Consider the following 13,224-nt stretch of genomic DNA (forward strand, 5'->3'; position numbering starts at 1 on the left):
CCCCCGCCATGGAGAGCGGGATGCCGCTGTCGGGCGGGCAGCGAGCGCTGATCCGGGAGAGCTGGCGGCGGGTGAGCGGCAGCCCCGTGCAGCACGGCCTCGTCCTCTTCACCAGGTGAGCGGCGCGATGCGGCCGCCGACACCCCGGTGCCGGCTCGCCCCACCGACCCGCGGGAGGGATGGACGGGCTCCGCTCGGCTCTTGGCTTCGCTGTGCTTGGCGGCGGCTCCTGGCCGGCTGCCCTCCCCTGGCCTCTCTCCCCTCGCGTGGCTGGCGGTCCGAATTCGCTCCGCCGCCGAGCCGCGGGTGCCGTGGGGCAGCGGCGTGGGGCAGGGCTGGGCTCCGCTCCGCGCTGCCGCCCTGCCTTTGCCGTCCTTGGCGAGTGAGAACTTTGCCACGCGGAGACGGAGAGAGAAGCGGCGGGCGGGTTTTGTGCGTTTCTGCCCCGCTCATCCCCTGCCTTGTCACCGCGACTTCTGCTCTTCGAAGGGCCGTGTGTCCGCTTGGCTCCGAGGCGTGTATGGAAAGGGCCACCCCATCATTCCCCGATCACAGAAACGCTGTGCAGCCCCAGGCACAGACCTGGCCGCCGGGCAGAGGAAATGGTGTGCCGGGTGGAATGGCTGATACCCAGCTCCTTGCCTCTCCTCGGCAGATTAATATATCAATTATGTGAAGAGAAAAAAAAAGGAAAAATCAATGAAAAGTCGTTTTAAAAGGAAAAATGGAGAGTTGATTAGCAGCTTCCGCAGCGAAAGGGATCCAAGTCTCCCAGAGCAGGACTAAAGCAGTGACAACAGTGTGGGGGAGAGGGGTGCAGTAGTTCGATGTGCAGGATGAGAAGAGAGACTTGACTGAATTACCGGTGGCCTGTTCTATCTACCTGGGTGGCTGCTGACATGCAGTGGCAAGGGAGGATGGGGCATGGAGCAGGGGGAGAGGAAATGGGAGCTGGTGATGATGTCGGGGAGTGGGGCATCAGCTGAGTTTGTACATGCTCCCCTCGGTCCAGATGGCTGCTGGAGCTTGGAAGCCTTCCCTGATTTGGGAACTTTTGGGTTCAAGGGGATCAAAAAGTGAGAATGGGAATAGTCGAGACAACAGCCGAGACTTTGAGGAGAAGGGCCAGGCTGGGACAAATTCCAAAGGGTTGGGACTAGTTCTCAGGTGACATAAATATGTATCAGAGAGCTGGGGTTATGGGCTAGAGAAACAGAAAGGTTTTTGTCTGTAGGTAATCTGGATTGCCCCAAATGAAAACTTTCCAGAACTTTTGGATCTTTTACAGATGGGGAGGGATCAGTGAGTGGGTAGGAAGGCAGTAGTGAGCTGTGGGTGTGCTGCTGATAGGTTGAGTGAGACCTTAAATAAAGCTGAGGAAGCGAGAAGATGCAGTGTTCTTTCTTGCTGTTGCAGGCTGTTTGACTTGGATCCTGACCTGCTGCCCCTTTTCCAGTACAACTGCAAGCAGTTTGCCAGCCCTCAGGAGTGCCTCTCTGCCCCTGAGTTCCTGGATCACATCAGGAAGGTGAGAGAAGGGCTGTGGCATGGCTGGAGCAGTCTCCATGGAGGAAGAAACTCTTAGGCAATGATTTGGGACTGTGGTTTGTCTGACCAGGGAACACATGAGAAGTTTCCTCTTGAGATGGTAACTGCAAGGGGTTACTCAGGCTAGCAGAAGGCTAGGACAAAGTGTCCTACAACAGTGGGGAGGGGATGAGAAGACAGGTTATGATGGCTAAGAAGTACCATGTTGATTTCCATGCCCTCATCTGAGTGTTGATTGCTTCCTGTGAAAGCTGAAAGAATCCTTCTCCTACTGTGGAGGTGCCTCAGGGAGCTCACCTGTGTCCCGATGAGGACTGAAGCTCTCTGCTTGGCCACACACTGACCAGGAGGTGGCACAGAGCTGGGCAGTGGGTCAGGCTGCCCTGGCCCCACTGCTGTGGAGAAGTTGTTGGTGCAGCTGAGAAGCCAGGAAGCCCACAGCCCCTCCGAGGGAGTGCTGCAGTACACATTCCCTCTCTCCCAAACAGAGAAAGGAGCAGCTGAGGAGAGGCTCATGCATGCACAGTACACCTGGTGCAGCAGAAACCCTTTGCTGAACCCTGAAGAGAAGCCACACTGGGACAAAGCACAGCCTTGGCTTGCAGATGCCTTTATTAGCTGCCTGACTCCATCTTTAAACCAGTTTGGTGCTTTACTTGCCTGTCTTTATTCCTTGTTAAGAGGCTGTTTCAGGACTGAGCTCCTCTGATAGCTGCAAGCTTTTTTGTTATTTTCCAGCCTCTCTTTATTGGCAAAATTAACATTATTGCTTTGAGTTCTTTGCTCTTGTTGGAGATAAATTGCCTGTTGAAATTACAGGGTACAATTCTATCACCTCTTGGCTTTGTCAAGCTAACCATGCCCTGGCTTCAATCTCTTCTTCTAATTTGTTGTGTCTGTTCCCTTCATCCTTCATTAAATCTTTTCTGTACTGTTTCCATTTGACTCTTAATGCTCCTGAGAGACTAATGGTATATGTTTTACCAGACCAGGTCAAGAGTTCCCATGCAGTTTTCCTGGGGTCCTAGGAGCTGTAATTAATGCATCACCATTAGGCCTTGACCTGCAGCTGCTCTGCTGTAGGGCTGTTTGTCCCCTCTGGTACAGCGTGGTCAGCAGTGCTGCTTGCTGTGCAAGTGTCCCATGGAAGGATGTGGTGTGTGCTGCTGCCAGCCTCACTGATGTGACACATGGATCACACTAGAGCAAAGGAAAGCTCAGAGGGCTGGGGGGGATGAGGCTGACAAGGGTGAAATAGAAGGTCAGCCATTTTGTTTCCTCTGAGAGGGAAGCCGAACCTTTCTGTTAATGCCACTCTGCCTTTCTGCTCCTGCACTAGGTGATGCTGGTGATTGATGCTGCTGTGAGCCACATGGAGAACTTGTCCTGTCTGGAAGAATATCTCTGCAACCTTGGCAAGAAGCACCAGGCAGTTGGTGTGAAGGTTGAGTCTTTCTCGGTGAGGTGTTCTCTCTTGTCTCTCTGTGACTGTGTTTGTTCACCCCTGCCTGCAACCCTCAGCTGTTCCCATCCTTCCTTTGGGTTCAGCTGTCTGGAGAGAAGGCTGATGGCTCAGGGCAGCCCGTCCAAGGTGCTGATACCAATGTAGTGACACTGCCCCAATGAGGGAAACCTTTGAGCTCCCCTTGTTTTCTGCCCTTGCCCAGTAAGCCCAGGCAGAAAGGATAGATGGTAGCAAAGCATTTCCACTGTTTGAAGAGGACCGTGGTTTAGGACACTGAAGTCTCTCCTGTAGCACAGGGCTGCAGGCTCAGCCTTTGCCCTGGATCCTTTGCATCTAATGCTCTGGGCAAACCTCACCACACCTGGAAAAGGGAGCATCCACCTCTTTGTGTCTGCACTGGGATGATGTTGTGGCACCTCAGCCCCTGCTTCTTCCATGCCAGTAACACCCAAGCATCTTCCATATTAAACCCTTGATTACTCCTCTCCTGCTATCAGGCATGGACAGAAATGCAGTGGGGAAGAGTGGGTTGAAGAAAAGCTTTCTAACCCACACGTGGCTCATTCCTGATATTGCTCCCTTTTGTTCTCTTCAGAGGGAGCAGGGTCCCTTTTGTTTGGGGTAGTGATCCCCACCAGCTCTGCACTCAGTGTGGGGGTGCTCCTGCATGTGGCTGCTCACAGCTCTGTGAGGAGCAGTGTCCTGTGGAGAAAGCCTGAGAGACACTGAGACATGCCTTAAACATCCAGCATGGGGTCTGATCCACTCTCCTGACATCAGGGCATTGCTCAGCTCTGCTGCTCCACTGCTATGCCAAGGGATAGGGCCAGCTACCTGCACCTGGGAGCCACAGACACTGGATGGGTGCCTCTCCCCTGGTGTTACATGTGCAGTGTCAGCCCTTGCTCCCTGACTTCCACTCTGCAGTCGTGCATGGTGAGGGCCAGCATAGGGCAGGGGAAAAGGATGACATGGGCTGCTTCTGGGCCCCTTCTGGCAAGCCAGGGACTGGAGGGGCCTGGTACTGTTGGTGGAAGAGGAGCAGGTGCCCTGCAATTGGAGAAGTCAGAAAAGGTGGTGAAGTGAACAAGAGACCACATGTCATCCTCTGGTGCTGAGCTTGACACCTCCTTGTTTGGTTTGCAGACTGTCGGCGAGTCCTTGCTGTACATGCTGGAGAAATGCCTTGGTGCTGCCTTCAGCCCAGAGGTGCAGGAAGCTTGGAGCAAACTGTACAGTGCTGTGGTGAAAGCCATGCAGCGTGGCTGGGAGACCCTCCCAGAAGGGGACTAGATCCTGCCAGCCATCCCTATCCCTGACCATGCAGCGGTCCTGAGCACGGGGAGTCTCACGCCACACTCGCTGCCTCTCCCCACCTCTGTCTTTCTGTGTGCACCAGCCCATGGCTGCCTCTGCCACTCACCACATGCTGTGGGGCTCTCACGTGGTTCCACCCTGCTTCAACACGAGTGTGTCTCTGCCTTTGCTAAGGGCTGGCAGGGCATGTCCCTGCACTGAAGCCTGGCAGTGCCACAGCACTGGTATGCCCCCCTGCCCCAAGTTCCTTCAGGAACACCAACACCCATCTACCTACTCTGGGTTTTAGCTTGCTCATCTTCCCTCCTCTTGCTACCCACCCGAGGCAGGTGACAGCTGGCATAGGCCTCCTGGGCTTATTTGCTCGAAATCCTATTTTCTGTGCTTTACCTGCCAGGTCTGACACTGCTCAGCCCTCCTGTGCTGCTGTACCTGGTTCAGCTGTGGCAGTGACACATTTGGCTCCATCCAGGTCAAAAGGCAGCAAGAGAGCGAGGCTGGTCACACCATGTGGCTGTCCTCAAACCTTGTAGAGAGTTTTCCCCCTCTCTCTTCATCAATATATCATTACCAGATGGTTAGTCCTGGTGCTTTCTTCTGCCTTGCCTCTGACCTGGATGGAATCCCTGGCTTTTCCCTGTGTCAGGTTGGCCACAAGCCAATAGGTTTCCTAGGGATGCTTCAGGCAGTGGTGTCACATTAATCCCAAGGTGAGACTACTTTTGGCAGGGTTGGGCTGCCAGCTGAAAGGCTTTGTGTTGATTTGGTCAGCTGGTTTAGCCTTAGAGCCATTTGAAATGCAGCAGCAGCAGCAACAGCAGCAGTAGCAATGTCTGTTTACTGCTTTGTGTTAAGGAAAACAAAGTAAATCCAAGGAAAAGATGTCTTAAAATAAAAATGAAGGTTGCAATTGTGTCATAGCAACAGCTTCCAGAAATTGTGGCTCTTGGCCAGAGGAAGCATAGCTGGAATCTTCCTGCTGATGCTGTCAGAATCTGGAGCGCTTCCCAGCTGCTCACAGTGCCCATCTGCAGAGTTCCTCACCCTGCAGGAGTGAGGAGATAGCATCTGCTAGAAGAAATCCCAGAAAAATGCTGACAGGCAGCACCTGAGGGCTCTGTGAAGGGGCTGAACTTGAGCACTTTGAGGAAGAGTTCGTCTTTATGAGGAAGTCACTGTGGAACAAGCAGAACCATGATTCTAGCCACCACTAGCCCCAGAGCAAGGACATGGAGAAATTATTCAGTTATAGGCAGCACCCTTTTTTTTTGGCCTCTTTTTCAGGACAGCAGGAGCCTAGTGTGGAGGTCTGAGATGGTCCTGTTCTGAGGACACATTCCTCCTTTTCTCAGATGTCTTCCACTCTGGGGCAAGAGAGTGCTGCTCAACATAACTGAGGGCTCCTAGGCTGGTGCCATGGAGGGGATGATGAGGTATCCTGTGAGATGGGTCTGTAGTGCCCTGCCTCCAGGCCTGATGGGTTTCCAGCAAGTAAAAAGCCCTCCAGCTGTGTTTGGGAGGCAAGCTAATAGGTTTTTCTGAAACAGGCAGTGAAGATCCCCACGTTCCTTGTCCTCCCCACTGTACCATGTTCTGCCTCTGCAGCCCTGCAGTGTGGTGGTGGCCCTGCATCCTGGTCCACAGCTCCCTCCATCAGCTGGGTCAGGTGAAGTCCTCCCCACTCTTGCACCCAGCAGTGAGGGATGGAGGAGCTGGGGCTGGGGTGGGACACTAGCTTTGATGGCACGGTATGGGGCAGGAGGGTTTGGGAATGGGGATGTTCTCTTTGCAACCCTGTTATGGGGCATCAGCCTTCAGCATCATAGGAGTGGGTCACCTTCTGGCACCATGTGACAAGTAGGCAGCTGTGTGATGGGTGGGTTGTGGGTGTTACTGCCCAAACCATCTCTGCTCCCTCTAGCTTTCCTTGATTTCTGCTCTTCTGTGCCACATTTTTGTGTAACTCCCAAGAGAACTGAACTAGTCTGTGTGCCTCTTATACCCAGCTGTACTGTTTATTAAAAAACAACAGTGAGTCTTAGCCGGTTTTGATGCCTTGTGTTTATTTTAATATAAAAGGCCCAAGCAGACCAGAAAAAAAGTATGACAAAGAGTGATTTACTAATTTCTTCTTGATTCTAGCTTTGGAGATATTGGTCACTGAGAGCACTTGTGTAATGCAGCTTGACTGACATGAGAACACATCCACCAGCAAAAGTGTGTTGGGTGTTTTTGGGTCTGGTAATTGAATGGGTGAGCAGTGGAGGGGCTGACAGAGACACCCTGCTACTGATTGCTCAGACCCTTCAAGTGTAATAATCTCTAATGGAATCAGAATTTTAAGCAATCAGCCTAAAAATCTCTTTTCTGTTGTTCAGCTGCTGCTTTTGTTCTTTGACATAGCACTGACTCACCTATTGCTGGTGACCTGGTCACCCACTGGTGGTCATCTGCAGCAGCAGAGCATGGCTTCATAACGAAGTCCTGTTTGGCTCCACGGAGCATCATTCACCCTGCCAGCTGGATTGTGGAGTCATTCCAGCAGCCCTGCCCAGGGAGTAGCTGGTGAGGATGCACTCGGTTCTGTCTTCTAGCATTTTCTAGCTTTGATAAGATGGGTTTCCAGCCCTGTGAGAGTTGGGGACTTGATGCTGAAGAATGGTGCCTCGAGTGGGGAAGCCAGCTCAGGGTCTGTAATAGCATCTCCCAAAGGTTGGAAATCCCAGCCCTGGCACAGGAGAGAAGGGAAAACATTCTGGGAGAGCCATGCTGCTCATTCAGGATGGGCTTGTTCCACAAGGCAATGTGTGGTGGGCTGTGAAGGGCAAGGAGAGCAGCAGAAATCTGAATGCAAAGAAATACCCCCCTTGGGTCATTGATAAAATAAGTTTTCCATCTCTTCTTGGCCTCAGGACTGGTGCTGGGAGTCCAAGCCTGGCACAGCAGGGAAGGGCCAGCGTGGCAGCCTCCAGAAGCACTCCCATCTTTGACTGCCTGTGCCAGCAGGGAGGTTTGCCACAGCCCCCACAGACTGCCCCTTTGCTGTGGCTGCTGCCCAGTGCAGGTGCTCCTGTCACTGCCTGCCACCAGCCGGCACAGTGGGACACTCCATGCGATTGCTGGGCCCCGGCTGTGAGGGATTCTGAGTGTGCAGGTTGCAGTCAGGAGCGGGTTCCTGAGTGGGTTTCAAAGCGGAGGTGTGGTGTGATGGGGCCCATAGCCCTGCACTAGGCTGAGGGGTGGTGTGATGGGGCCCATAGCCCTGCACTAGGCCCAGGTGTGGTGTGATGGGGCCCATAGCCCTGCACTAGGCTGAGGGGCGGTGTGATGGGGCCCACAGCCCTGCACTAGGCCCAGGTGAGGTGTGATGGGGCCCATAGCCCTGCACTAGGCTGAGGGGCGGTGTGATGGGGCCCATAGCCCTGCACTAGGCCCAGGTGAGGTGTGATGGGGCCCACAGCCCTGCACTAGGCCCAGGTGTGGTGTGATGGGGCCCACAGCCCTGCACTAGGCCCAGGCACGGTGTGATGGGGCCCATAGCCCTGCACTAGGCCCAGGTGAGGTGTGATGGGGCCCACAGCCCTGCACTAGGCTGAGGGGCGGTGTGATGGGGCCCATAGCCCTGCACTAGGCCCAGGTGAGGTGTGATGGGGCCCATGGCGCTGCACTAGGTGGAGGTGAGGTGTGATGGGGCCCACAGCCCTGCACTAGGCCCAGGTGAGGTGTGATGGGGCCCATGGCGCTGCACTAGGTGGAGGTGAGGTGTGATGGGGCCCACAGCCCTGCACTAGGCCCAGGTGTGGTGTGATGGGGCCCACAGCCCTGCACTAGGCTGAGGGGCAGTGTGATGGGGCCCATAGCCCTGCACTAGGCTGAGGGGCAGTGTGATGGGGCCCATAGCCCTGCACTAGGCTGAGGGGCGGTGTGATGGGGCCCATAGCCCTGCACTAGGCTGAGGGGCGGTGTGATGGGGCCCATAGCCCTGCACTAGGCCCAGGTGTGGTGTGATGGGGCCCACAGCCCTGCACTAGGCTGAGGGGCAGTGTGATGGGGCCCACAGCCCTGCACTAGGCTGAGGGGCGATGTGATGGGGCCCACAGCCCTGCACTAGGCCCAGGCACGGTGTGATGGGGCCCATAGCCCTGCACTAGGCCCAGGTGTGGTGTGATGGGGCCCATAGCCCTGCACTAGGCCCAGGTGTGGTGTGATGGGGCCCACAGCCCTGCACTAGGCCCAGGCACGGTGTGATGGGGCCCACAGCCCTGCACTAGGCCCAGGTGTGGTGTGATGGGGCCCACAGCCCTGCACTAGGCCCAGGCACGGTGTGATGGGGCCCATAGCCCTGCACTAGGCCCAGGCACGGTGTGATGGGGCCCACAGCCCTGCACTAGGCCCAGGCACGGTGTGATGGGGCCCATAGCCCTGCACTAGGTGGAGGTGTGGTGTGATGGGGCCCATAGCCCTGCACTAGGTGGAGGTGTGGTGTGATGGGGTCCATAGCCCTGCACCAGGCTGAGGGGTGGTGTGATGGGGTCCATAGCCCTGCACTAGGCTGTGAGGAGCTTCCTGGAGTGAGGGCTGGGAAAGCTGCCACCGGCAACAACTGCAGTGATTACAGCCCTTGGCTCACACGCAGAGCTCCTGCCCAGCTCCCTGGCACGGCAATGCCCTGTGGTAACTCTGTTTACCACTCGTTACAAACCACGGGGAGCCTCTGTAGGGGCATGAGATGGGTTTTTAGTTTTCCATTTCTTCAGCCAAAGTGAAGCACTCCCCATGCCTTCTGCCCTGTGCCCTGAACCAGAGGGGCAGCACTCACCCCGCTGGAGCTGTGGAGGAGCCAGCAGGAGGAACCTGCTGAAACCAGGGTCAAATCATTCAAGCAGGAATTCAGGTAAAAATAGTGTGTATTTTGAGAGGGAGGAAGGCAGAAAAGAGCACTGTTCTCTCACAATCTAGAGAAGGACTTCCAAAATGGTGTTCACCCCCTTCCCTGCGATTTGCTGGTGGGTAGTTCAGCTTTGGGAACATCTGCTCCATCCTCAGATGGAATGGGTTCCTCCTGCCCCTGACCCTTGCTGTGGTCATAGAGAGGACTCCAGGCCACCCTCTTGCCATCTTCAAGCAGCATCTGCACCTTTGGTGGTGTTCTGAGCCAGCTCTGCCAGTGGAGTGACGGCTGACAGAAGGTGGGCAAGAAAGGCACACCACTGTCCCATGACTGCATCCCATCCCCAACAGAGGGATGGTGCCAAGGGCTGTGCCAGTCTGTCTGGGACACAGTGAGCTGTTCTTTCACTCCCGAAACTTTGCTGCTTCTGCCCACTTTTAGGGTTTGTTTTTATGGGGATCATAGTGGGCTGTCTGGAGGTGGGGATGTGTCCAAGCAGTCTCCTTGCCACTGAAGCCTCTGCAGGACATCTCTAGGCAGGGTCAAAAGCAGCCTACAGGTGGGAAAAGGCTCCAGTGGCAAGGGTTGCCCCTAAACCAGTGCCAGGAAAGACGCATGGGGGTGACGACGCCAGGCAGCAGCTGGGTGAAGTCATTTTATTCAAGGCACGGTCATAGCAATAAATCACGAGAAGGTACAGACCTCTGGCACATTCCTGCAGTGGGGCAGCCAAGGGCAATCAGACCAGCAGCCCGAGCTCCCGAGGACACAGTGCCACTAGCAGGCACTTGCTTCTACCCTCAGAGACCACCAGCATCCCCGTGCCCTGCCTGGGGCTGCCTCTGGAGCAGGCAGTGAGGGGAGCAGCTGAGCCATGGGCAGCCACGGGGGCACCGGGGCAGGAGGCCATAAACCCCCCAGGAAACTTTTTTGGGTTGGAAGGGTGTGTCTGAGCTCAAGGCTCCCCCGAGGCAACCACTTTGTGGCAAGTGTGCCACCGCCCCAGCATGCAGGGGTGTGGGTGAGAAGGGGGCCACGGGACTGCCAGCCAGCTCAGCTGAGACCCACCAGCCCCACAGGACTGTCCTAAGGGCCCCCTTGGTGCTCTCACTGCTGGGCTGCCTTTCAACCTCCTCCTCAGCCCAAAACTGGCACACTACCCCTCCTCCCAGTGGCACTACTAATGCTAACCAGTGCCTTGGCTGAGCATCTGCCTTTGCACTGCTGCCAGCAGCCCTGGTGCTGGTAGAGCTGTACTTTCCTCCCTTCCCTCCCTGCACTATCCTGGGATGGTGGCAACTCTAGTTGCTTTGATGCTAGCAGGAGAATCAAGGACAGGAAATCAGCCCTGAGGCCAAAGCAGGGCTGAGTGAGGAGCCAGCATGCCCAGGTGGACCATGGTGGGAGAGGAGCTGAGCAGGATGAGGATAAACCCTTGTCCCCAGGGGCCACCACAGCTACTCTGGATGAGCTGGAAAACTTCAGGGATGCTGTCTGGGCAGGTAATGGCGCATTTACATTAATAACAGCAGGACTCACATTGAAGAGGCAGTGTGGCTACTGGGGGAGCATCCCACAGCTGCAGCTTGTGGACAAGGGCAGGCAGGATGTGGTGGACCAGGAGCACCTGGAACTCCAGGCTAGCCTCCACCTGTCCCCGCTGTTGTGTTGCATTAGGACAGAGCTGTTCTGGGCCCCATGGGCAGCCCCAGTGAGAGCATGAGCACGATGGGATGCTGTCAGGAAGAGGAGTGACAAGGAGCTGTCCTCAAAGCCATTAAACACACTTGTCTCTTGCCTTCCCACTTCTCCCCAAGGGCACAGGCCTTGTGCAGCAAGATGGGGGGATGGAGTGGGAGGTCAAGGAAGAGCTGGGCTTGCATTTGATGCCTGCTATGGTGCAGGGTTGTTGGTGCTCATGTAAGGGCTCTGGTGGCAGATGTAGGGACACTCACCTTCCCCACCAAAACACACGCAAGTCAGCAGTCCCTGCAAAAATGGGCAAAGAAGGGGCAGGCAGCAGCCTGCAGGCCAGCAGCAGGGAAGGCAGCAGGACAGCTGCCTGAGCAGTGACTGGATGGATTGAGATGCAAGGGTTAGGGGTGGCTGTCCCCTGCCACTGAGGACCCAGAGGACAGCACGGTGGCAGGCACATTCATCTGGGCTGTCTGGGCTGCTTATTCCTCTCAGAGGGGCCAGGGCCTCCCTCCTGCCCCCAAAAGCATGGCCTCTCAGAGAGACCCTCTCCCTATACTGCTGCACGCCCTCTACCCCACCGGGTGCTGGAAGAGGCAGGTGGGGACGGGGGACACTCAGGGGCTCAGCCAGTGCAGGCAGTGGGAGGGACCATCACAGCCTCCTGCCACTGCCCATGCAATGGGGTCTCTCCCTCACAGTCCTGTCACCCCCTGCCCCATTAGCAAGGTGCCCCCACCAGTGCAGGGAAGGCTCCTTCCTGCCCCACGGCACGTTCTCCGCTCTCAGCACAGTCTGTTCTCAGCCTGTGGCGGGGATGTTCACTGGTAGCGAGCCTGGCTCTCTATCACGGGGCCGCTCCTGTACTCGCCCTCCACTGTCTCCAGCTCTGTCTCGAAGCTCTGCAGGCCCCCATCCTCCCCATCCTCCACTGGCTCCAGGTGGTTGCCCATGGTGCCATAGGACTGGTGTGCTGGAGAGGCTGCCGGTGTCAGGCTCAGCTCAGGCTCCTGCAGGACAGTGGCCACAAAGAGCTGCCCCGGGGGGCAGTGGGCCATCAGGACCCAGGGGAGCAAGGGCAGGTGGCCACAGCAGGGCTGTGGAGGGGTACTCACATTGGAGTTAGGGGTGGAGGAAACGCTGCTCCGCTCCACGTCGTTGAAGGCGCTCTCAGACTGGTCAGACATCTGAGGAGAAGGAGGCCATGAGGAAAACATGGTTTGGGGAGCCCAGCTTTGGCTAGGGACAGCCAGGTGCTATTTCAGATTCCCCATGGCAAGCAAGGAGGGGATGCACTGGGGTGAAGGAACAGAGTGGGTGGCTGTCTGCACTCACCTGGTAGCTAGAGGGTTTCCGTGGCTGCAGCTTCTTCAGGCAGAGGCCAAAGAAGGAGAAGACAATGCAGGAAAGGAGGACCACAAAGGTGAAGAGGGTGACAGGCCGAGTGGGACCTAGGGCACAGAGACACTGGGGCAGCACATAAGCCTCCAAGAGCCTGCTGCTTGTCCAGCTGAGACCCAGGGTGGTGCCTGATTTGGGTTTTACAAGGTCTCAATCCCCTTCCCAAAATACAAGCTGAAACCTCCTTCCAGGTCTTCACAACACCTCCCCCCATACCACTCTCCATGCCATGCCTAACTCAAGGGTGACACCAGTGGCTTGTCACCCCCAAGCATCAGACACGACCCTCAGCAGTGGCAGGGCGCAGCCCCAAACTCTCCCTACCGAGGCGCAGGACGGAGAAGAAGAGCAGCCAGAACATGCAGAGGATGGGGGCCACCACAACCTGGCTGATGGCAGCGACGTGGAGGCGCTGGTTCAGTTTGGTGGGGATGTACACGTAGTAAATGTTGTACCGGTCAACCATGTGCTTGAGCAGCATGTAGAGCAACCCTGGAGGGACAAGAGGAGCCACTTGGCAATGGGGACAGCCAGGCCATAGGGACAGCAGGGCAGGCCCTGGGGATAATGCCCAAGGGTGCCCACCTGTACAATGCAGGAAGCCTGCACCCCCATGCTGCTGCTGATGGCTGGAACAGGCTTGTTCTTGGCATGGCTGGGATCATGGGCAGGGGATCATACTCACCAAAGGGGACGATGATGGGGCAGGTGATGCTGTAGGTCATGACAACAGAGAAGATACAGCAGGTCCAGGCGTATTCCAGTCCAAACTGGAACTGGTATGCTTGGCTCTGGGGCACAACGAACAGTGTCATTGCCGCCTCTGTCACTGCAAAGCCTGCACTTGCCCTTGCACCCTGGCCCACAGGACTGCCTCACCCCCACTAGCCTGAAGAAGTCCCCACGA

General features: G+C 56.3%; 2 protein-coding genes across 2 annotated transcripts in view; one reads left to right on the top strand and one right to left on the bottom strand.

Moving 5' to 3' along the window:
• Positions 1 to 6,371, top strand: NGB (neuroglobin). The gene is made up of 4 exons (XM_066321992.1): positions 1 to 115; positions 1,417 to 1,528; positions 2,888 to 3,007; positions 4,160 to 6,371. The coding sequence occupies exons 1-4, from the start codon at positions 9 to 11 to the stop codon at positions 4,304 to 4,306; spliced, it is 486 nt and encodes a 161-aa protein (XP_066178089.1). The 5' UTR covers positions 1 to 8; the 3' UTR covers positions 4,307 to 6,371.
• A 3,492-nt stretch (positions 6,372 to 9,863) lies between these two features.
• Positions 9,864 to 13,224, bottom strand: part of TMEM63C (transmembrane protein 63C) — a 32,345-nt gene continuing 28,984 nt past the window's right edge. Inside the window, exons 20-24 of the mRNA XM_066321993.1 lie at positions 13,003 to 13,108; positions 12,642 to 12,809; positions 12,252 to 12,367; positions 12,032 to 12,103; positions 9,864 to 11,950 (exon numbers count right to left, since the gene is read on the bottom strand). Coding sequence (XP_066178090.1) covers positions 11,738 to 11,950; positions 12,032 to 12,103; positions 12,252 to 12,367; positions 12,642 to 12,809; positions 13,003 to 13,108 — 675 coding nt within the window. The 3' untranslated portion in view covers positions 9,864 to 11,737. The remainder of the gene's footprint in view (positions 11,951 to 12,031; positions 12,104 to 12,251; positions 12,368 to 12,641; positions 12,810 to 13,002; positions 13,109 to 13,224) is intronic.

This window comes from Sylvia atricapilla, chromosome 6 (assembly GCF_009819655.1).
Source record: "Sylvia atricapilla isolate bSylAtr1 chromosome 6, bSylAtr1.pri, whole genome shotgun sequence".
NCBI lineage: Eukaryota > Metazoa > Chordata > Aves > Passeriformes > Sylviidae > Sylvia > Sylvia atricapilla.

Excerpts from the sequence above, each read along its gene's own strand:
- NGB (XM_066321992.1), top strand. The coding sequence starts at position 9 with ATGGAGAGCGGGATGCCGCTGTCGGGCGGGCAGCGAGCGCTGATCCGG. Across the intron at positions 1,529-2,887 it reads TCCTGGATCACATCAGGAAG|GTGATGCTGGTGATTGATGC; the intron begins GTGAGAGAAGGG and ends CTCCTGCACTAG. Across the intron at positions 3,008-4,159 it reads TGAAGGTTGAGTCTTTCTCG|ACTGTCGGCGAGTCCTTGCT; the intron begins GTGAGGTGTTCT and ends TTTGGTTTGCAG.